Source organism: Meles meles, chromosome 1 (genome assembly GCF_922984935.1).
Source record: "Meles meles chromosome 1, mMelMel3.1 paternal haplotype, whole genome shotgun sequence".
NCBI lineage: Eukaryota > Metazoa > Chordata > Mammalia > Carnivora > Mustelidae > Meles > Meles meles.
The window spans coordinates 154,556,325-154,581,743 of NC_060066.1; the positions used below are offsets into that span (position 1 = coordinate 154,556,325).

The 25,419-nt window shown below is 37.9% G+C and overlaps 1 protein-coding gene across 1 annotated transcript in view; it reads right to left on the bottom strand.

Annotated features, from left to right (window-relative positions):
* The window catches only part of TNNI3K (TNNI3 interacting kinase), a 314,566-nt gene that overhangs the window by 94,399 nt on the left and 194,748 nt on the right, over nucleotides 1-25,419 (bottom strand). Inside the window, exon 19 of the mRNA XM_046006844.1 lies at nucleotides 105-157. Within this exon, the coding sequence (XP_045862800.1) occupies nucleotides 105-157 (53 nt within the window). The remainder of the gene's footprint in view (nucleotides 1-104; nucleotides 158-25,419) is intronic.

The window sequence follows — 25,419 nt, forward strand, 5'->3', positions numbered from 1 at the left end:
TCAGTGTGAAATCCATTTTCAGATTCATCAGATAATATTAGGCACCAACTAGGAAGGAAGAAAGAGACTGATGTCATTTGGGGTATTATTCATGGAAATCTCACCTCCAAAATCTGCCACCACAGCATGCCCGTCCTCACAGAGAAGAATATTGTGACTATAAAAACAAAACAAAACCAAACAAAAACCAACTTTCAGTAGACTTTGTTATTTCTGAATCTGGCAACTTAAGGAAGAGAATGATATGTGTTTACCCAGATGCTAAAGAAGCTCCAACAGATGACCAGAGATCTTAAGTTAGTGAGTCTGATTTTCTTAATTTTGCTAATTCAAAAGGAATATATACAAAATCATTTTATATCTAACTTGGAAAGCACACGCAGTATCCAACTTTGGGTATATCTTCTAAACTTGTCAAAAAGTCCCATTCGCTGAAGATCAGTTTTTCAAATCTTTGAGGTTCAGTTGTTAATACATTTGTAACAGACAAGGTCAAAGGCTTCTGTGAGCGTATGAGAGTCAGAGCTAGAGAACCAGCTTGCTGGAACCCTAGGCATAAGGACAGTTCAAGTCAGAGCCTTACATGAACACAGTAAAAGGACCCTTTGTAGAAAATGTCTTGGCCAGTATCTTCTAGCTACAATTCCAGGAAGAAGGAGTGCTTTTAAACCTGATACTAGCTATACCACTTTTTAAGGTTTTAGGGAAGAAAATGTATAAAGGTCATCAAAGTCTTTCCAAACCATAATTCAAGCTAGATTAAGAATGTCCTTCCTTTTCAAAAAGTAAATCAAGACTGGGGAAGTCCCAAAAAAGGTCGTTCCTCACACATGTTGGTGAAATGAGTTGTGGGATATCTTACAGACGAGCATGTCTTTGAGTGCTTCTTACTAAATGCCTTTCTTCATGCTCATTTAACATTTGGCTTGCAAATAAGTCATTTCAGAATTAGGAGATTTTTCACTGGACTTTTTTTTTTTTTTTTTTTTTTTTAGTGTCCATAGGCTGTCCCATGTTTTATTGCCTCTACCCTTAGTTGTTTTGCTTTATGATCAATATAAAGAAAACACTATTATTTTCTAGTCCTGAATAAGTCCCAAATAAGACATTGAATCCTTTACACAAATGCTTTTTGGTGTTGACTGGAGGTTTATAAGAAAGTTACTTTTGAACTTCCTAGTATTATTAGTGAATTTTATTTCTGTGATATAGACTTAATCCTCTTTGAACTACCAAAAATCCAGAATGTGTTTAAAGTCACTTTGTTGGGAAAAACCCAGTGTAGAAGTAATCAAGGATGTCAAAACAAAACCCTGAAATGTTCTTTTTAACCACAAATTTATCAGTTGTTACATGTGATGACTGTCATGATAAAGAACTTGATAGCATCAGGAGCTCTCTGGAAGTTCAAGTACAACAAGAAAAATGCATCTAATGTTGTACCACTAGATTCTTTGAAGGATTTATGGGAGTTTCAATCCCACATCCCTTGGCCTCTGAAAGGAAAATGGGTGTTTCATTTTAAAGATATCATTAAAACACATACTGAATATGGAGTCCCCAATCATTACACATTAATATGTATAACATCCTGTCTGTTATTTCGTTTTAATTCCAATTAGTTACCCAGAACAGTGGTTATTAAAAAAAAATTTTAGGAGTATCATCTCAAGATGTAAAGCAGATTTGTAAATGGAGCTGCTGCTCTAGTTCAATATAGGGAAAGCCTCCCAGAACAACTGGTTAAACCTTCACTTCTTCCATCATAGTAGTCATCCAGGCAATAGCTTAAGATCACAGATCTGAGAACCCCCAGAGAAGTTACAACTGTATGGAATACTTATTTGTTTGCTTAAATTTCTCCTAAAGTAAATATTTTATGTTAATAAGAGCTAGCTGGAATTGGGGTGGAGGGTTTAGCAAAATTTTACCCTTTTATCAAAGAAATTTAAGTGAATTAGGTCACTGGGACATCCAGGGCATCATGGTATCAGAAGCAGGATACCTCGGGATGCATGGATTATGCTCACTGCTGTACCTCTGGTGTTTTTAGCATATGCATTACCTCGGAGCATTCAATAAACATCTGTTGAACAAATAAATCAAAAGAAATAGAAAATAGTCATGAGTACTTTTCAAATACCACTCATCAATCTACTGATAAATATTTAGAATTCACAGAATTCTATGATGGGAAGAGACATTACAACTTAGTATACCTCTTAGTTCCTAGAAGAGTCCAAAACTCAGAGAACTTGAGTGTATCAATGGAGATTACACAGGTAACTAGTAACAGTGAAGACAAAGACTCCAGTTCATGAAGGTCAGATCTTAGAACAGAGACTGGAAAACAGTAGGTGAGAAATGCATTTTATGAATCATTCTTGTTTTAGGTTATGGACCTTTCCTCCAAGATGATATTTAATTTCTTCATATTATCAAGGTACTCTGAGAGATGCAAAGTGAGGCAAGTTATGAATTTCATCTTCAAGGAACTTAAAATCAGCTGATAAAAATAAAGATGAATGTGGCTTATGTAAGAATTCAAAGAAAATAGTGTAGGTTAAAAAAATTATTTTTGAAGTGGGACTTGAGAGAAAGTCTGTAAGTCTATAAATATAAATTGGCTGAATGTTGGTCATGTATCAAGAAATTTTCTATATTCTGGGATACACAGTGGTAAATGAGACAGGCAAAGAGTTTGTGAGCGGATGTAGTGAGGAGGAAATGGGGCAGAAGATAAAGGGAGAAAAGAAGTCTAAGTTGGGGGATGATCTTAGAAAGGTCAAGAGTTAGGGATACTTATAGTTTCTATCAGGAATTATAGGAAGATATACTTCCTAATTGGAGTACGTGCTGTAGGATAATGGAGGAAAATTTAGTAGACGTGGTATTGGATTATTACAAGGAAAGATGAAAGTGGGAAGGGAGTTCTAGGCCTGATACGTGGAGATAGAATTCTTGGGTTCTTAACACACAATAGCAAATTACACAAAACAAAGGATGAAATGACAGTTTAGGAACATAAGGTGATCTGAGTTCATACCAGCAATGGTATGTCAAAAAGGATACTATGAAAATAATACTGCAGAACTTTAGGAAGTGCTGGAAGAAAATAAAATTTTCTATTTACTTCAAGATTGTCTTTTGGATTTATCCATTCCTTCTCTAACCATTCAGTAACCATGGAAACTAACTTTAAGAACTACCTCTAAGATTCAGCCATTCATTTTTTAGTTACTGCTGAGTCATGGTTCTTATTATCTGGAGTGAAGTATATGGAGAGAGATAGGCAGGAGTGAAGCTGAGAGAATCTGTGCTAATCAGTGACAGCAGTAAGGCTTTGTGCTGGCCCTTGTGGGGGTCAGAGAGTCATCAGCATCAGGGTTGAGGATACCTAGGGAAGGGGAGGAGCTTAGAGCTGAAGTCAGTTAAGACAATAGAAATGGTACAATTATTATTAGTGGTAACTTCAAGAGTTTATTACTGAGATTTGTCCTGAATGGCAAGTTTTGAAAGGAGTGAGAATAGTGAAAGTTGTGGGGCAGTAACAGAGAGGGTAGCAGTAAAGAAAAAAGGGAGTAAGCATTGCATGAGAGCCTTCTGTAGGAAAGCACTGGTGTTTTCATGATTCTTCCATTCCTCATGGAGCCACTATGTGGTTGGTATTAGCATCTCTATTCTACGGATGGATAACTGAGGATCACAGTGGTTACATAAGATGGCCACTATCACAGCTAGTAAGAAATGGAGGCAGCATTCAATTCTCAGGCTCCAGAGTTTGCCCTTTTTAAGACGAAGCTGACTCGTACATCATCCAGATAGGCCCTGAGGAGCCAGGACTCTTCAGCTTGACGTCTAGACAGAAATTACAGAAAGTCTGCTCGAGTGAAGAAAGATCTGACAGCTAGTGCTAAAAATTTCTGTGTTCAATGTATATGACTATAAGGTAATGAGAATGAAGTCAACAAGCTACATGGAAATAAATCGAATACACCTCTGATCCACCAAGACACAGCAGGCAAAGATTAACCTTCTTCCCTTGCAGAGTGTGGTTAATGGGTCATATGTTGATGAATGAAGCACAATCCCTGTGAACAGGACACCTGCAATCTGACCTGGGAATCCAGCTAGGCACACAAAGAATGTCATCAGGATCAGAAGAGTGAAAGGAAATAAGATGATGAGAATTCTAAGATTTTTTTCTTCCCTAGGAGACCACCCGGGAGGTTCATTTCTATCCATCTGCTTCTATATGAAATTCTGGGGGGAGACAGTTTTCTGTTACACATGACGCTTTACAGAGTATCTTCACGTACATAGCATTTGGTGAAAATATCCCTGTGAGTCGGACCCTTTTGATTTGAATTTGATAGATGAATAAACCTGTCAGTAATTGATTGAACTAGCCCTTTAGCCCAAATCCTATTATCTGGGAGAAAAGACTGAGAAATAAGGAGCAGTAGATGAGAAGAGAGAGTTACAGTGGAAGGAAGGAGGACAATGGTGAACAGATGTTTTAATATACACATGTGTACACATATGCAATTTACACACACACACACATACACACTTGATGCTTAAACTCTGAAAACATTCCTCAGGAATGATCTCCATATGGCAGGAGGTTTGGTAACCATACAAGGAAGTTCACCCTCTTACACTGTTGGTGGGAAAGCAAATTGGTGCAGACACTTTGGAAAACAGTGTGGAGGTTCCTCAAAAAAATAAAAAATAGAGCTACCCTATGATCCAGCAATTGTACTACTGGGTATTTACCCCAAAGATATGGATGCAGTGAAAAGAAGGGGCATATGCACCTCAGTGTTCATACAGCAATGTCCACAATAGCCAAACTGTGGAAAGAGCCAAGATGTCCTTCAATAGACAAATGGATAAAGAAGATGTGGTCCATATAGACAATGGAATATTACTCAGCCATCAGAAAGGATAATTACCCAACTTTTGCATCAACTTGGATGGGACTGGAGGAGGTTATGCTAAGTGAAATAAGTCAAACAGAGAAAGTCAACTATCATATGGTTTCCCTTATTTGTGTGGAACATAAGGAATAGCCTGGAGGACAATGGAGAAGGGGAAAAATGAAGGGGGAGAAATCGGAGTGGGAGACGAACCATGAGACACTACGGACTCTGGGAAACAAATGGAGAGTTTTAGCAGGAAGGGGGTTGGGGGGACGGGTGAGCCTGATGATGGGTATTAAGGAGGGAATGTACTGCATGGAGCACTGGGTGTTATATGCAAATGATGAATCATGGAACACTGCATCAAAAACTAATGATGTGCTGTATGGTGACTAACATAATTAAAAAAAAAATACAAGGAAGTTTGAGAGATAAACATCAACAAGTCCTTCATTCTTACAGTAATTTTTGGCATTTCTGGATCTAACATTTTGATTTCATCTAAATGAGTGTGATTCTAATAGTCTGTGCTGTGTGTGGACTTGAAATTTTGTTGTGTGAAGTGAGGCTCAAGCTCTGAAGCAAGCAGCTTAGCTGATGAGTGTGCCAAGTCAACCATGTAGCGCTGGTAGCTCAAAGTGTTTTATTGCTGTCTTTGGTGCTCATGCATTACAGGAGAAACAGTATGCTGGAATGGCAGTCACCAATGTGGATTTCTGCGCAGGTTTACCCTTCTTGCTGGGAAGGCCTCATTCTGTGATAGAAACCACAGTGTCTGCTTTCAAAGAGATGACAATCTGATTGGGAATGAAATGCAAACTGAAAGGAAGAAACGTGATCATACAATAGGTAGACTGTAAAGTGGCTTTTACAGTCAGAGACCTAGAAAAGAATAAAGTGACTGTGAGAATTAATTCTGGAAAATATCATTAAAGTAAAAGAGAAGGTCTTACAAAATAGGATGAAGAGAAGGGAGTGTGTAGGAAAAGGACCCAGAGTCAGAATACCTGGTTTTTGCTGTTACTCGTCCCATGAATTTGGACAAATAATAATTTCAACTTTTTGAATCTTCCTTTCTCATCTTTAAAACTTGTGAGAAGGATGAATAACCAGAGATCACACATACATGGAGGGACGCTTGGGTGGCTTAGTCAATTAAACGTCTGCCTTCGGCTCAGGTCATGATCCCAGAGTCCCGGGATGGAGTCCCACATTGGGCTCCCTGCTCAGTGGGGAGTCTGCTTCTCCCCCTCTCCCCCTCCCGCTCCTTCTCCCTCTTGTTCACTCTCTCAAATAAATAAATAAAATGTTAAAAAAAGAGATCATACATGGAGCTTTGTAAATTCTGAAGTGCTAAATAAATTATTATTTATTTATGGAAGACCTAGCTTACAGAGTGTTTGTAGAACTTACAAGCAATGCCCTTTGTAAACGATAAAGCCATGTACTGGGTAGGTATCAAGTGATGAGTCTTGGAAACAATGTGACTTTCCGAATCAAAACCCACAGGAGAAACTGACTTCACTATGGAGTATTTCAACTCAATGGTAGCCCTAGAGAGTCTCTTTTCCTTCCATTCCCATTGTCTAATTCTATAAAACTGTTGCTACTTTGATTGAATGACTGCAATTCACCTAAAGGAATCTTTGTTCCCCTGACTGCATTGATACCAAGTATTTGGAGTTGGCTCTAGCTTTGTCTCTTACCATGAAGCAAATGATTTGGGTCAATTGTTTATGTAACAGAACTGACTATTTGTCTCTTTGAAATGTCTGTCCCTTACAGATGACTCCACAATAAAGTTCTTTTAACCTTAACAATGTATGCACTTAGCAAAATACAAAATATAACTGAAGGCAAGATTTACTTCATCCAAGGCGAATACAATCCCTGCTCTGACCTTCAGTTCTTTCTTCCATAGTAACACAGTTCACTTTCAGAAAAGAATAAGCTGTTTTCAGTGTGGTGTGTGTGTATGTATTTACATCTTTTAAGTATTTTCTCTAGCTTTACACAAAAGTGAATGGAAGTTAAATTCTGCTGGTTCTTTCTGACTTTTTTTTTTTTTTACTCTAACCTCAGAACTGAGTTAATTTAATGAAGTCATTATGTAAGCATCATGAGTCTTTTCATTTTAATTGCCTATATTGAAAATTTACCTAAAGTGCTTAAATGATTCATAATCAGTTGGTTATGCACTATAGTCCAATACTAATTGTCACTATTAATCAGACTGGCCTGATTATTAGACCATTTTCCAATTCTGACTTACTTCCAGAGCCAGACTGGAGTTCATGATGGCCTTAGAAGGATCAAGGTGACTTGCTATTCTCACTCTGGTACCATTAAGAATTTTTTTTAAGCCACTTAAAAAAATCCACATAAATATTAATTCATTTTTTTCTGAATTATAGAGCCATGTAATTGACTGTGTCCGTTGCTACTAACAAACACTAGTTTAAGGGCACCATGGCCAACCTCAGTGTCCTTATTTGAAGAGATGACAGCCTCAGAAGTGTAAACCTAATAATGCAACAGCAATGCTCTCCAGACTTGCTATAAGCCACTGTTTTCTGATAAATGCCTGAAGGTGATTAACTTACATGATTAAAGACACATGGCTATCGGCATGCCTGGAAGCATTCCAAGGGTTAAATCAGTGGAAGCAATTAGGCTTCATTTTGAATCTCATCACACTGTGAAAGTCATTAGTTTACAAACACATCTGCCTGACAAGCAATCATTCAGACCTGATGCTGAGGAGTCCCAGATCTGCCTGCTGCCACATTTTGCTGGTGGTACTACTTGATGGACCAGAACTCTCTTTCTTCTCCAGACCTCCCTCTGGGGAGTTACCACATTCTTGACTTTCAGCAGAGGCAACTACACTGTTCTATCCTATTAAGTTCCCCTTAAAAACCCTTCTTAAACCTTTGCCACTAACAAAATAAATGTGGCTCTGTACCTCTCAATATGTAACCCCCGTACCCTAAGTTGCTTCCAATTTGTTTCAAGGATAATGTAAGGTGCTTCCTAGATCCTTGAAATGCAGTGCAACTCACCTCTACTCACTTTGGAGCTTTGCGCCCTTTCCAAAAAAAATATTTCCAAGTCATGTAGATCATCTCCTTGCAGTCACAGATGCACAGAGCTGGGGATCCTGGGTTTGAGCCCCAGACAATGGAGACAACATGTTTAGGTTCAGAGACCTTGTTGGTATTTCCTTATTATATATGTTATGTGGTGACTGGACAGTCAGCAACCACTCGAAGGTCCCTCACAATTCAGGCAGCACACAGAAACCTGGTTAACAATTGCATGGTAACATTGGAAATCATGTACTTTGCTTCATAGCCTAATAAAGCCTCCACCTAACAATCTGGGCATCTGTGTACCTTTGGGCCTAACATAAACTGTTCCACAACTCCCACCATATCCAGAAGACTTTTTTTGTTGTTGTTTTTTCTGCCAGAAAAGTGAGGCCACTGGAACTCTATCTTTTGGATTTTATTTCATCAGGGCACTCCTCCTTGACAAAGGCCAGAGAATCCCAAGCCTAGGTTTACCTATTAATCCCTGTGAAGCTAGTTCTTCACTAACAGTGAAAACTGTAATTTTATTTTTAATGCTGCCTGAAAGCAACCCTAGTTGGGCTTCATCATACTGATTTAAGATAGTTTGTATCTACCACTAGTTCTTAAGAAAAGGAACATTGGGGAAAAACCCACATTAACAGCAAAATGGACCCCCAAACTAATTCAGGAATAGCAATATACAGATCTTGAACATAATACAGGTAAGAGAGAAGAAATTTACCAAAGCCCCATATCATTAACTTCTAAACACTGAAAGCCTAATTTCAGTGAACTCTCGGAAACCATGGAAACAGAACACTTCAATGAATGCAAAGGATTGTAGAACCTTGACTTTTTCTAAAACAAACTTCAGTCTGTCAGTAGAAGTATATTTGAAGGCTTACCTCTAAAGCTATTGGATTTGTCCCATTGCCAGTGGGATTGAAGAGGTGGATTATAAGATTTGTATTGTTGTTTAACCCATTTATTGAGAGTAAGGTGAAAAAAACTCCATACTCTTCACTTACTATTTGCTCAACACCATGAAATGCAAGGGGAAGAGTGATAATGACTGAATAAATCGAACGACACACACTCATGTTATTGATTGTGAGATTTCTACGGGTTAGTGTCCTAGAATCAACAAGCAAGCACAATTGCTGTTTCTAGGTATGGCTACAGTTTCGCTTATGTCCATTTAACAGGGTATAATCTTACGAGGATGAGGCATCTTAGGTATGCAAACTGCAAAATCTGAAATCTATAAAGGAAGAATTTGAAGAGCTTGTTTTTTGGTTTTGTTTATTTTTATTTATTTTATATTTTTTATTTTTATTTTTTTATTTTTGCCAAGATTACCTGATTCAGCCCCTGACTAATAACTGTTCTTTGTTCTGCCTCCTCACTACTTCCTCTTCCCTGCTCTCTGAGAATCTAAGCATGTCTCTAGCCTCTGTTAAGTGTGTTATATGGATGCTAAGGGCACCAACGACTCCTACCGCAAAGCGTGCTAGGACTCTTCACACCCACACTGAAGAAATCAGATCCAAAACTGTATTTCTGTGGCCACATGCCTTCTGAGTATAAACACTCAGACACGCAAGGTCTGTTTTAACCCTCTACCTCAGCAGGATGAAATTAAATCCTGGACACTAATGGGGACAAAGAAACAAGACTGGAGAGAGGAGAGAATAAGAACACAAATATATAAAGACACGTACGAGAAGAATCTTTTGAGTTTGGTGTGGCAACAAAACCATTGATATTTTGTGTGCAAATTTCCTGTTTAAAGAACCCGAACTAGGTGTACATGTGTTGAGCAGAGGAGGGATGTGCTTAAGAACAGCTGAGAGGAGAGCTGGGGTTTATCTACAAAGAAGGTTTCATGAATTAAGTAGAGCAGCTCCGGACCTGGGCGATTCCGCGAGAGCAGGCCAGGCGGCTCTATCTCTGACAAGCAGAGGCTGTGCTCCTGCTGAGCTCGACCTCTAAAGGAGTGTCTCCTTCTAACCTGAGCCACCAATGAGTGTTTAAAAAGGATGGCTTCAGGGGAATTTGTTTGCACCCTTTTGGGAGGCAGGGATTTGTAAGTAACTCAGGAAAGAAACGGTTTACCTACTGAACTAATCGGAAGCAATGGCTTTTACTGTAGTATCTCTATCTCTTCTTAGCACGGGGAGACTAAATGCCCGTATCTGTGCAAAAGGCCGGGTTAAAAATGTACTTAGTCCCACATGCCTTCCATCAGGGACACTTTGAACATTCAAAAGAAATGAACAGGTCTATTTTTTAAAAACTCACTGAACCATTCAGCTTCTCTTCAGTTTCTGAGAAGAGGAACTGCAGGTTTTTTTTTTTTTTTTTTTTTTTAAGGCACTAGATAGTCTATCCCCGTGGGACAGAAGTATTAGTCATAGAAATATAAGTTATCAACCATGACGGTTTAGGGCTATTTTAGTTCTAACCCTTCGTCATTGCTGTGTGACTGTCCCCACAATACCCTCAGCTCCTACCTCCTCTTCTGCTTCCCTTTGTTCATGCTGTCTTCTCCAAGTCTGAATTCACTTCCAATTTCCTCTAAATAAATATCCCCATTTTTCAATACCCTGTCCAGTGATTTCTTCTTCGTTGAGCTTTTCCAGTGCTTGTCTCCAATAAGGTTGTAAGTTCCACAAGAGTGAGACCCATAAACCAGGGAAATAATTGGTGATCAATAAACTCTTACTGAATTAAAACTTCTTGACACTGCAGGAATAAAGGGCAAGAACAACTGGGAACAATGGGGGGGGTTTACGGAGAGATTATATTCAGCGGTAACTTTTCCTAGATTCCATAGAATGAATTCTGTAGTTAGGCCAAACTGTTGTTTCATATTTCCTATAAAGGTCCAAATTTGGGACTCTGAATAAATTCTCTGAGACTTATTATATTAATTTTCCCATTTTAGTCTCACTCCAGGCAAATTCTTATCTGTCAGCTACCTATATAATCAGCGTTTACTCAACAAATATTTGGGTAATATTTATTTGGCATCCACCACACTGCTAGATATTACACAGGACATAAAAAGCTTTAGAACAAACCTACCTTTCCAGGAAAGATAAGGAAATGAGCTGAATAAACACTTTGCACTCTACTCCTCTAATCACTGACTGCCATGCGTAAGTCAGAAGCTCTATTCACCCCATTTACCCCTTCCCCCATGCTTTTCCTGACCACCTAAATCCTAGCCTTTTTTCAAGAACAATTTGAAATCTTGCCTCGTTTTTGAAATCTTACCTAGATATACAAGACCACACCAATAAATCCGAGACTGAATGCCAATAATACAATTTTCAGTTCTATACATTTGGTACTTAGTATACGCTCTCCATTTTTTTTTTCTTTTTCTACGTATTTCCTATTTCCCCAGATAGTGCAAAACTATTTTTAAACCAGTTTTTTAATCCTTGCTCTCTAGAACTTGGCAGATTACAGCAGCTTAAGGAACATCATGGTTGTGAATAATTAACATAGCTACTGATAGAACACCCTGCGTTTTTCACAGTAATCCTCTGCACAACGTTCTGTTTTTCTTGTCCCTTCATAATCAACATTCTTGAAGGCTTTTCTTACACTTACTTCTTCTACTTCTTTACTGACCAGCCCCTATTCAATTCACTATTCTAACCTTTTTTCCTTCCACTCTTTTTTCCAACATGAACATCTGTGCTGCTCAATGCCATGGACTCTTTAATCCTTGAGTAATCTAGCCCCAAGCCCTTCTTCTTCCTGACCAAACTTCTTCTCTTCTTGTAGTGCAGGATATCACCATAAATCAAGTTACCCAAACAAGAACCAGAGAATCATCCTTGATTCCTCCTTGTCCTTTAAACCCCTCAGTCACCATGTTCTACTGATTCAGCTTTTCTAGTATGTTCCACATCGTCCCAGTTATGCTTTCTATGCATTGAGTTCTTTTTCCCTTTTGACAAGGCAGTAAACCAAAAAAAAAAAAATGTTTGTTAGTAACCCATTTGTATTACCTACAGGAGCTCTTTCAATGCTAGACATGGTGTTAGGTATTAGGTAATAATAATAATCAACACATACATCACTATGTACAAGGCATGGTTCTAAGCAATGTATGTTAATCAATTATGGTTAACAATGTCACACAACCCCATGAGGTAGATATAATTATTATATAATTTTGAACATAAATGGAATAGGAGAAAGGTTAAGTAACTTCCCCAAGGTAACATAGCTAGGTACTTTGATTTCCTCATCTCATTTGGTCTCTGCTGTAGCCTTATATGGTGATATTAATATTTCACCTTACACCTGAGGAATTGAGGCTGAGAAGCTTAAAATAATTTTCCTAAGGCCACCCATTTGGTGAAAGTGTCAGATTATGATCAGAATCCACATGGAGTTGGCTTCAAAATTCACTGACTATCCTCCACACATGCTTTGACAGTCAACATACAGAGTGGTTTAAGAAAAATTAGACTGGAAAGTATAGACTAAATTTCTCATCTGTTGCATTAATCTGGGAACATTTATTTTGCATATTGTTTTTTAATGGAAGCAAAGAGGACAAGTGTTAAAAGAGTGAAGTCTGTAAGTTAAAAAAAAAAAGTAAGTGCAACAAAGCACAAAAAATAGTGACTAAGAAGAAAAGGCAGAACACAGAGAGGGATGAGAAATAGGACCAAGTGAAGGAGACAGAAAGGGTGGGGGCGGTGGTGATGAAGAGGACCTATGGGATCTGAAGGAGGAGCTAAGCTGAAGCATGAATTACCTCCATGGTGTTTAGAAATCTAATGAGAATGTGTTAATAGAAAATGTGATATGTGACTAAATAGTTCAACAACATGCATATTTCATGATGTCGGCTTTATGTGACTGGGTTACTCAGGAGTCTACCAGCTGAAACAAAGCCAGAAAAGATATTAGGTGATTTTATTCTTGCTTACCAACAGCTACCGAGAATTTGCATGCAACATGGAAATGACAGATTATTAGTATTCTAAAGAAGTCTGTAAATTATCTAACAAGTTGTGGATACTTTGTATTCTGCACTTACCCAGTATTGCAGAATATTTTGTTCCTAAAGAATTTAGTATGGTTTTTGTTTTTTTGGTTTTGACTTTTTTTGGGGGAGGGCGTTTGGTTTTGATTTGTGTGTAGTTCTTCTATTTAACTCTGTAAGGTTGGGAACAACAGTTGTAAATGTTACCCACACACAGGTTTCTTTGAGTTAAAGAAACAAATGCAAACGTGTCTGGTCTCTAGAAGATGATAAAAGTTGGTTGAAGAGTGTGGGTGGAATTTGGAAAGAATAAGGGAACTTAGGTTCATATATCAGTTCTGCCATTAAGCCTCCTGAGTGACTTGGGTGGAAGGTATTAATTTACCGAACTTCAGATTTCTCTTATTCAGGAATATGAGTTTTTAAAATAAAGACTAAATAAATAATACTTGTGAAAAAATTCATACTTTATGTTCCTGACACATAGTGTTTTCTCAATAAAGAAATAAAGAAAGAAAAGGAAGTGCCAGCATCAGAGAATTAATTAGTTGATTTCTTAGAAGACTGAGGATGAGAGTTCAAACAAATGATACATTCCTCATAATGATAAATGATAATACATATATGTCTTCACTTTGTTTTATCTTTTTTCCTTTTTTCAATTTTTATTTATTTATTTGACACAGAGAGAGACACAGTGAGAGAGGAACACAAGCAGGGGTAGTGGGAGAGGGAGAAGCAGGCTTCCCACCACCGAGCATGGAGACCGATGCGGGGCTTGATCCCAGGACCCCAGGATCATGACCTGAGCCAAACGCAGATGCTTAATGACTGAGCCACCCAGGCACCCCATATCTTCACTTTATGACATGTAAATGGGGATGTGTGACCAATTTTAAATATTGAGCAAAAGAACAAATGACCTTACGTAGAAATCACCTTAAGGCATTAGGTCTGCTGGAAGACACACTTACCCTTTATGTTTCCAAAGATCATAAATGATTGCATATCTCAAAATGGTTAATTTGGCCCTCAAGTTTAAAAGCCCTTTCTTAGGCAGAGTAGGTTCTTAGAAGAAACCATTACACTGAAAAAATTTAAAAAACAAAGCCATCCAGTGCTCTTGTTTCTTCCCTGACTTGAATGTTACTCTCAGTTTTTCAGATTCTGCCCAACTAGGAAAACTTCTAGAAGGTTGCTACATGGAGAGTTTTGTGATCAGGAGGATGTAAGAATACCGGCAGTAGTCATCTGCACGGTGGGCCTGACAAGATCCAGCAAATGCCCACTGCTATGACATGGCTTGTGTCCTTACTCTTGCCAGCTTGTCAGGTTATGTCACTCCTCTTGTTCTTAATAATCAGACTAAGTTACCTCTCCTAGTGAAGTCTCTACCGATGTCCTCATTTTACAACCATCTTCCTTTCTGGTTTAAACTCTTACAAGCTATAGTATAGTAGAAAGAATAGCGGATTCAGAGAAACAATAGACTCTATAGAGTCCAGACTCTGCCTAGTGTCTTTTTAAAACACTCAAATGATTTATTTCTTAATCTGTTGCCTTAAATTCTCTTATTTTTAAGAATTGTCTTGTCAGGTTATGGTAGAGATTAAACAGTAAGTCTGTAAGACCTCAGTGATTTGCAAAACACTATTAAATGTAACTCTTTGTCACTTGTGTGTACTTTTGTATCTCCACTCAGCTATAAGCACCTTAAATGCATGAACCATCCCGTTCATATCTTTGAAGCTTCAGGAATTAGAAGTTGGTGGGTTTTTCTTTTTTTTTTTTATACACTGGATATTCAATAGATATTATCCATGCTGGCAGCATTGTAGGGGTTGTCAAATATCAGGAAGAGCATTTAAATGTCATAGGAACTCTAAAGAAAATCCCAGTAATTTCTCCCTCCCTAGAAGCTAATGGGTATCTGATGATGACTATGGATGGAGGTAAAATATGCAAAAGATAAGAAAAGAGCAAAACTAATTAAAATTCTGGACGGTACAAGGAAGAATGAGCCATTTTCTCCCTTTAAAGTGGCATGAAATTCGAAGTCGAACCATTACTTTCAAAGATTGATAAAAGTCACATTGCCAACTTGAAAGAGGTAGCATGTGATAATGTTTCCTCTGACACTTATTACAGCTATTGCTACAACTGGCATCTGTGGAACGTTACATCTTAATGCCGACATTGCCTTGTTACAGCTTGAGTGGAGGTACTGCAGTTTGACTACAGCTGCTTTATGACATGATAAAGAATTCTGAAAGTTGTGATGCTATTTTCAGTGTCCTTTCCTGATAAAGTAATAGTGTGGGAGATATATGTTGGTATTTGATAATTTTGAAAGCTTTGAGAAAGCTACGACAGCTTGGCAAAACATAGCTGGCCAGAAAACTTCTTTGAAATATTTCTCAAGCCCTGTACCTATCCTCAAAAGCAAAGTGAAAGTCAAGAAAGACAGTGTGTGGAAGCAAATCCCAGCACCTGCCGCTGGCAGTCTTGCTAGAATTCTTTCTTGTTCTTTTCTCCTTTTGTTTGAGCAATTGGATGCATAGAATAGATCCTGTGAAATCTGAAATGCTTATTTTCAAACAGCAGTTTTTAATGTATAAATTTAAACATAGAAAACATCTAGCAAATGTTTACTTGCAGTTTTACTCCTCCAAATATATTAGAATTTCTTCTACATAATTTTTGGCTTATACTTAGAGAGATTTACAGAAATTTCTACCTCTGGTAGTTAGTTATACAGGCATGAAAATTCATGCAAATGCATTTATTCAATCATTTCATACATATGTGGTAAAGGACCAAAATGAACATCTCAACACCAAATACTAGTGAGATATGGAGCAATGGGAAGTCTCCTTCATTGCTGGTGAGAATGCAAAAATGGGACAGCCACATTGGAAAACAGTTTGGCAGTTTCATACGAAAGGAAACATGACTCTTACCAAAAGATCCAGTAATCATGCTCCTTAGTATTTACCAAAAGGAGTTGAAAATTATGACCACACAAAAATCTGCACATGGATATTTATAGAAGCTTTATTCACAATTACTCAAACTTGGAAGTAACCAAGATACTCTTCAGTACTTGTATGGATAAATAAACTTTGGTGCATCCAGACAATGGGATAATCTCAGTGCCAAAAGGAAATGAGCTATCAAGCCATAAAGTGACATGGAGGGAACTTACTGCATATTACTAAGTGAAATAAGCCAGTCTGAAAAGAATGCATACTGTATAAGTCCAACTAGATGACATTCTGGAAAAAACAAAACTATGGAAACAGTAAAAAGCTCAGTGGTTTCCAGGATTAGCAGAAGAAAGGAAGAATGGATAGAGCTTAGAGGATTTTGAGGGCAGTAAAACCACTCTGCACAATGCTGTAATGATAGACATGTATCATGATAAATTTGTTCAACTCCATAGAATGTATAACACCAAGAGTAAACCATTATGTAAACTATGGACTCGGATGATATGATGTGTACTATAGGTTCATCAACTTTGTAAATATACCACTCTGGGAGGGGGATGTTGACAATATGTACGGGGGGGGGGCTATGCACGTGTTGTGAAAGAAAGTTATATGGAAAATCTCTGTACCTTCCTCTCAAATTTTCTTTGATCCTAACATTGTTCTTTAAAAAAAAAAAAGTCTATCAATTTTTTTTTTAAAGATTTTATTTATTTGGCAGAGAGAGATCACAAGTAGGCAGAGAGAGAGAGAGAGAGAGAGGGAAGCAGGCTCCCTGCTGAGCAGAGAGCCTGATGCGGGACTCAACCCCAGGACCCTGAGATCATGACCTGAGCCGAAGGCAGTGGCTTAACCCACTGAGCCACCCAGGCGCCCCGAAGTCTATCAATTTTTTAAATGCATATCTCTCCTAAAATTTCTGTCTTTTGTCTTTCTTCCTGACTCATATGCCTCTTAATTTCATTCTCTCTTTGGATATTTATTATTTTCTCTTTTGATGTATTATGTATTTATGTTATGTTATATCCTTCTAAAATACTGTAAAGTCTTTGAGTACAATATATGTCTTACTTATCTCTATACTTAGCGTTGTGCCCATATAGCAGTCATTCCAGAAATGTGTATTTAATGAATAAATTAAATAATACTTAGCTTTGCCATCGATTTATATTTGTTATACTACTTTGATAATATTCTATACAGCATATCAAAATATATAACACTAATTATATCAACATTTTCTAGCTGATAGCAGAAAACTAGGGAGAAATTTTGCCTGAGAAATAATTAACTGTGTCATTTAATACACACCCTGAATATCTAAATTGGAGACACAAGCAGTTGGAGACTCTTGAACTTCCTTTTGAAATATCAAAAAAAGTCCACAAAAAACACAAAACACACGTATATATGTTCACACACACACATCACAAATACATATACTTACAAATTTACAGGAGCACTGTAGTATATATACAACATACAATAGCACAAATCAGTGATTTGGTAATCTGTGTGTATGTATGTGTGTGTGATTTGCTAATCTTTTGAAGAAAACAACCTTAATTGCAGCATGGATAACACAGTGGTTTGAATGGTGGCCTCAAAAAGATATGTCCACCTTCTAATCTTCACACCCTGTGAATATTATCTTACGTGGAATATAAGGGTTTTGTAGATATGATTAAAAATCTCAAGACGAGATTATTACGGATGATCTGGGTAGGTCTTTAATCCAGTGGCCAGTGTCTTCATAACAGACAGAAGAGAAGGAGACAGAGAGATACACAGGAGAAGGTGATATGCCGACAGAGGCAGAAATTGGAATGATGTGGCCAAGAACCACCAGAAGTAGAAGAAGCCAGGCATAGAATTTCCTCTAAAGCCTCTAGAGTGAATGAAACTCTGTTGACACCTTAATTTTGGACTTCTGGCCTCCAGAGCTGTAAGGGAATCAACTCCTGTTGGATGAAGCCACCACATTTGTGATAATTTGTCATGGCAGCTATAGGAAACTAATATAGATGGATTAGATAGGAAAATAATTTTCTGCTAACTCAAAGACAGAACTCTGAAACAGAGCAGTACCAGAAACCAAGGAGGACCTAGGAGAAGGCTCTCAAATTTTCCTTCATGAATATCACTTACCTATTATATGGGACCATTCAGCCACATCGAAACATATATTAGGAAATTATAAAATTTTTTTTAAAACATATATCACTTTATTTTTTCTTTTCAGCATAACAGTGTTCATTGTTTTTGCACCACACCCAGTGCTCCATGCAACACGTGCCCTCATTAATACCCACCACCTTGTTCCCCCAACCTCCCACCCCCCGCCCCTTCTAGACCCTCAGGTTGTTTTTCAGAGTCCATAGTCTCTCATGGTTCCTCCCCTTCCAATTTCCCTAAACTCCCTTCTCCTCTCCATCACCCCATGTCCTCCATGTTATTTGTTATAAAAATTTTTAATGATTGAAGGTATCCTACAAGCATCCAAGAAAGAAACTAAGCTAAACAAAGGGATAAAAACCATGTTTACTCTAGGTTTTTCCTTGGTGACTTTGCATGACAGAAGGCAATAGAGTAACAGTCTGTAGAATCTGGGGGTGGAGTAGTATTTTAACTAAACCATTGTGCTCCCACTCATTTACTGAACAATTATTTATCGAGAGGGTAGTATCTCTCTAAGCACTGTTAGAGTCACTGAGGGTATAGCAGTAGGCAAAGCAGAAAAAACTTGTTTCTCTTTTGAGACTTACATTCAAGGGGAGAAAGATACAAAACAAACTAACAAATACCTATATCATATAGTGATAAATATCAGAAAAAGACACAAAACACAGTAAAGTGGAAAGGGAATATGGAAATGGGGGTTCTAGTTTTCATAAGTAGTCAAGAAGTCTTCACTGGAAACACAGTCTTTGAGCAGAGGCTTGAAGAAAGTCCAAGTGTGAACCAGAACGATGCCTGACACAGTGTCCCAGGGAGAAGGAATTGTAAGGTGTAAGGCTCTGAGACAGGAGTACACATGGGGGTTTTAAAAGCAACTGCCTGTAAGCCAGCCAGAAGGGAGAAATTTGAAAGAGAAAAGTGGAGGAAGAAAGAAACAAGAGAAGGGAGGGTGAGCTTAAAGACTCCTGTGAAGAAGGAGGGAGGATTGGGGAGAAAGTGTCCCAAAAGGCGACATAGTTCTAGGAATGTGTTGGCCGGTGGGAAGTCCTTGAGCCAAAGTTACCTGTTAAACAAGTTCATTCCTTGTAGGAATGGGCTTGCATTAATACCCTGATTGTGCAGAGTCATGGCTGGGAGAAACCTATGGGAAATGTGTCCCTGTCTTGAACATGGGGGTAGATCAAGAAGAGAAGCAACTGGGGCACTCAGTTATGTTCCTCAAAACAGAAACGACCAGGGTGGGAGGCACATTTTCATAACTACCACAACGTCTAATACTGTATCTGATATCACAAAGGAAAGATGGCCCTCCATCTTTTATGCATCTCCTAAGAACTAGAATTATATATCTCCCAAGGACTAAAATAATATCCTGTATACTCACAATGCCATTTTTATGGCCCTGAAATTTCACACTGATGCATTTACATTACCTGATATAACCTGAGATATCTTTTAAACATTCAAGTGGAGATAACCAGTAGACAGTTAGCTATAAGCTTCTGAGGTTCAGTAGAGAGTAAAAAAGTTAGAGACAACCAAGCCAAGCTTTTATTAATATCTAAAAGTAATAAGTGGAAATTATCAAGATAGTCAAAGGCTCAAATTACACATACATCATGGGGTCTTACACAAAGATACACTCTAGAAATGAATGGAAAATAAAAAGACAGAAATGAAGAAATTGTTTTATAATAGAACTCCAGAGAACATTACTACCAGCAAAGTGCGTAGGTTTCTTTCAAACGAGAGTGGTGATGTAGCAAAATTATACTGCAAGAGTGAAAATTATTCTTGAAAGACAAGATCTTTAATAAGAATAAGAAAAATGTATTAATAAAATTCCATTTATCTAATTCTAGATCATATTATAAAATATTAAGGAGTGGGAAATAAAAGCATATTAAAGTCCTTGCTTTCAATCAGGGGAGTCCAAAGTTTTGATATGGTTCTTGGACTTACATAAGTTATCTTTCCACAACCACGCCTACTAATTTAAGGTCTCTGTCTCCTGGAAAAACCTACTCCAATAATTTTTAGGATGCTCAGAACTCCTATTTCACATACAGTCTCACAGGTACCTCTTTTCAGTTGCTTTATGGCAGCTCAACAGTCTCTGTTTCAGTTCTACTGTTTCTCATCAGCACAGACCTTACAAGACACATCACCGTCTCTCTTGGTGGCACCCACCATGACATCCAAGGTGATTATCACCAGAGGTTGCTTCACATTCATGAACTGAAGACAAGACTCCGCTCTCTGAATTCCTCTGGTCTTTAAATTCCAGTGCTGTGCTTTGCTTCATGTCAAAGCAGGAAAAATACCCTCTCAGTCCTCAACTATGTGCCATATTTGAACATTTGAGAACCAGACATGCTGCTGTGTGAAGAGCAACTGTGATTCTAATGCACAGCTGTTTCTGCCAAAGATTTCAGAGCTGAGACTCCTAGGAGGAGTCTGGGACCAGGCTGAGCCTGGGCTGTGCTCAAAGTTTCCCCCTTTCCACATAGATGATTTTTTTGTGTTCCTCTGTCTATAGAACTCCTTATGCCAACCACCTAAAGCATAGTTTCTCTTGAAAAGAAAACTGGAGATGGTTATACATCAGTAGTCATAGCTTGGTCAAAGCTAGGGATCCTGCTTCCCTCATAATAAGCGGAGAAAAAAGGTTCAATGAGGTTTATAAAAATGTAAAGATGGCCATAATCCAGAACCAAGAACAGATGTATATTGCTCAAATTACAGAAGAAAAAACAAAAATAAAGAATATTTAGTCTATATACAAAAGACACAAGGAAATGGCAAAAAAAAAAAAAAAGAAAAAATCAGTAAAGTAGAAAGGCTATAGAAACTAGAAAGTAGTAAAATCTAATATAAGTATGATAATAAATGTGACTATAGTTAAGACCAGTATTAAAAGAGAGATTTTTACAGGCAGGTTTTTTTTTTTTTTTTAAATTTCTTAAAAGATTTTATTTATTTGAGAAGAGAGAGAGAGAGAGAGAATGGAAAAGGGGAAGGGCTGAGGGAGAGGGAGAAGCAGACTCCCACTGAGCAAGAAGCCTGACACAGAGCCCTTTCCCAGGACCCCGGGATCATGACCTGAGCTGAAAGCAGACACTTAACAGACTGAGGCACCCAGGCACTCCCAGTCTGTAACTTTAAGCTCATCATAGAAGCTCACCAAGACAGGTCATGTGGCTTGAGGGTGGCCAAGATGGGATCTCCAAATTCGATCGGAGCCCTAGCAGGAGAGGATGGTGGGGTTGTGAGGGCTCAGAAATGCAAGCTGATTCCCTACCCCACTGCCTTGCTTTTCCTTCATCTCCCTGGGTGAATGCAGGAGCAGCCATTGCTTCCCCTTCCACCTGGAAAGCAAGCAAGTTGAGTTGGTGTTTTGGTGGGGTCTCATGGTGCCTGAGAGGAGATGGAGATGGGGAGGGTTTTTCTTACTGTATAAATGAATATTTGTACAATTAAATTACACACACACACACACACACACACACTAAAAAACAACAAAAAACAAAAAATCCTAATGAGCAAAAGGAGTGAAAGGGATAGTAAAAATTAAAAAAAAAGGGGCGCCTGGGTGGCTCAGTGGATTAAGCCGCTGCCTTCGGCTCAGGTCATGATCTCAGGGTCCTGGGATCGAGCCCCGCATCGGGCTCTCTGCTCCGTGGGGAGCCTGCTTCCTCCTCTCTCTCTGCCTGCCTCTCTGCCTATTTGAGATCTCTCTCTCTGTCAAATAAATAAATACAATCTTAAAAAAAAAAAGACTGTATTAAGCAATAGACACTCATGAATATACATACAGAGGACAAGGCAATTAACATTAACAAACCATTTGAATAAATGGTTTGTCAGAGAGTGAAAAGGGAAGTGTAGAAAGTATAGCAGAGTAAGGAAAACAGGAGACTCTGCAAGGGTAAGAGTTGCTATTTGTTCTAAGATGGTCAGGAAAGGCCTCACAGATGAAGTGACACCTGAGAACGGAAGGAGTGAGGAGGACAGCCACATGGATAGATGAGGGAAGAAGGCTCCTGGCACGTGGAACAGCAAGGGCAAAGGTCTGAAGTTGAGCACACTTGGAGTGTTAAAGGAACAGCCAGGGGGCCATTGTGACTGGACCAGAGTAAACCAGGAGACTAACAGGAATGCATGTCAGAGAGTTAGCAGGGATCCGCTGAAATAGGGCCTTTTAAGTGATTGTGTTTTGACTTCTATTGCAAATGAGCTATGGAACAACTGGAACATTTTGATAATAGGAGTAACATGATCAGCTTTAAAAAAAAATTACTTTTGCTGCTTTGTTGAAAACAGAATGAAGGGTTAAGGGGAGCAAGAATGGAAAGAAAAAGATGAATTAGGGATGTATTGTGATGGTCCAGGTGAGAGAGGAGAGTCATTGGAATCAGGGTGGCAGTGTTGCACATAGTGAGAAACAGTCCAATCCCGAACACACATTCTGGAGACAGCTGACTGAATTTCCTGACTAGTTAGATGTCTCCTGAAGCTGTTGATTTGCTTGTTTGTCTTCCTTGCAAGGCTAAGAATTCCATAATAACAGAACAAATGTATGATTCAACTTAGATCCTTTGCACTAACATAGTATTTGTCCTGTAAGAAGCAATCAATATTTTTAAACTAAATTTAATTTCTATATACAGATATTTAGAAATGGGCACCGTGGAATAGTGATAGACACAGAACAATGTCAAATGCCTCAACGTCATTCAGAATTTATTCGCCCATTATTGGACATAGGTTCAGGAGCAGAATAACAATCTAAAGTACAACTGGAAGAAAGGTTATTAATATGCTAGATCAAGTGGGCATATATTTCTTTCACTGCTATAATTTTTTCATACAAAACTCCATGCATATTTTATTCTTTAAAATGAATCTGCTACTAGATTCTTATATCATAATGTCAAAATATAAATTTTAGAAAAAAGGCATAAGTACATTTGGAACTATATAGTCAAAGTTGTTATAAAATAACCAATATAGATTATTATTTATGGTTAGAACACTTTTAAGCAAAAACTTCAAGGAACTTAATAAGTGGTTAACTAAGATGCTATAAGTGGGATAGTAATAAAATGAGAGCTCAATTCTAAAACTGTTACTCTCAATACACTCAATGATCCATTAATTCAAAATTTTTACAGTAGGTTTTATGAAGCTAAAACTTGCATAAAATTTCTACACTACTACTACACAGCAAATAACCATTGAAAAGGATGTGCCCACTGTTATGAAATCCAACACACATTATGTAGCTTACTAAACGCAAAATAAATATACCAGCCTTAAGTCCCCTACCATCATGCAGCTGAAAGAACTAATTGCAACTGATTTCAGTGAAATCTATATATTGTTCTAACTTTACATTTCCTATTCTCTTCATAAGAAAGGCATCTTGAGCAATCTTTGGAAATAAAACTAAAATGTACAATAATTTGGATACACACTAAAACACCAAGTGTAAGATAGTACCTTACTATAAACATAATTTTTTTTGGCACTTCCTTGCATTCAAATTAGACAGACCTCTCAACATTCTTCATACAGAACTTAAAGAGCCTGCAATTTACTTCTGTGAAAGTTGGATTTTTTTTTTTTTAGGTACAGTAAAACTAATGATACATGTAGTTTGCATTAAAGAAATTTCATCAGAGGGGATCAGTTAATTTCTTGAACACTAACACATAAGACTTTATAAAACTCTTGAAATTTAGGAAGATTATGTGGCTTTCCTGTGACCACTCCTTTATAATTGATTACCACTATTTTAGAAACTATAACTTTCTTAATATAGCTCGGAATTGTTTATGAAGAGGTATGATATATACTTTATGCAGTGAAATGTATTGTGTTTCCATATTGGGAAAAAGTTAGAAAGTTAAATAAATCACATCTTACAGTGATTGTTTTATATTAAGATCTAGGATTTTCCACTGTGTCCAATACAATTATGAATTTAACTAACTTATCTACTTATTACTTTTATACCTTTTAGAAGAGACTGTCTTATTTCTTTGCTCCTACAATGCCTGACATATGGTAAACATTCAGTAAATGGTTAAATAAATGGTTACTATATGAATGAAATAATAAACAAATGAATGACTTAGCCAATCAATCAATAAAGGCGGCATCATTAATCTGACATCACTGGTATAATACTTGTATTGAATTGTTTTTCTAGCCATAACAGCTGTCTTTTTCTGAATTACCACATTTCCTTATCTGGCATACTCAAAAGTCATGGCCTATAGTTGAGGAACAGAGAATTGAAATTGAGTATGATCAAGAAATGGTACAAAATCATGTGGCCTGTTATTGAGTCAAGGTGAGACAACATTTCATAGGAATCTTGAATAACCCAAACATACGTACACTGACTGCATCTACTTCTTCCTCCCCACTCCTCTCCTGGGCTTCCTCACATGGCAGTGGTACGGAGGACAGGTCTACATGAACAAATACTTTCCAAACCTCCACTTGTGTCATGTTAGTTGATTTCCCTTTGGCCAAATTTGGTTACCTGTCCAAACTCCAAACTGATGTAGGAGCAGAATACCTAGGTTTATGGATACCTAAGAGGCATGATTCATGGTGTAGTGTGGTATTAATACAATAATACACCAGAGAGTAACCTAATTGATTGGATATTCTGGGGCATCACCCTAGAAGCAAAGTAGAAGAGTGATTAGATGTGGGGAAAACAAAATTTGGGGAGGGTTGTCAGTGACTATTTCCACAACTAAGGGAGAGTATTCGTAGCTCAAACTAAAAGGATAGAAATGGGGTAGGGGATAGTGGGTAAATTTGGAAGGTATCTACGAGTTACAATAGAAAGACTTGGTATGGGGTGCCTGGGTGGCTCAGTGGGTTAAAGCCTCTGCCTTCGGCTCAGGTCATGATCCCAGAGTCCTGGGATCGAGCCCCACATCAGGCTCTCTGCTCTGCAGGGAGCCTGCTTCCTTCTCTCTCTCTGCCTGCCTCTCTGCCTAGTTGTGATTTCTCTCTGTCAAATAAATATTTAAAAAAAAAAAAAAGAAAGACTTAGTATAATTGGATATAGGAAGGAGAGACCAGGAATTACATAGGATGACTCTAAAATGTGAATCTGGAAAATGGTGGTACCACTTCTGAGAAAGAAACATTGGATGAGAATGATGCTATGATTGCAAATTTGGTGCTGGATATTTTGAGTTGGAGACTCCTTT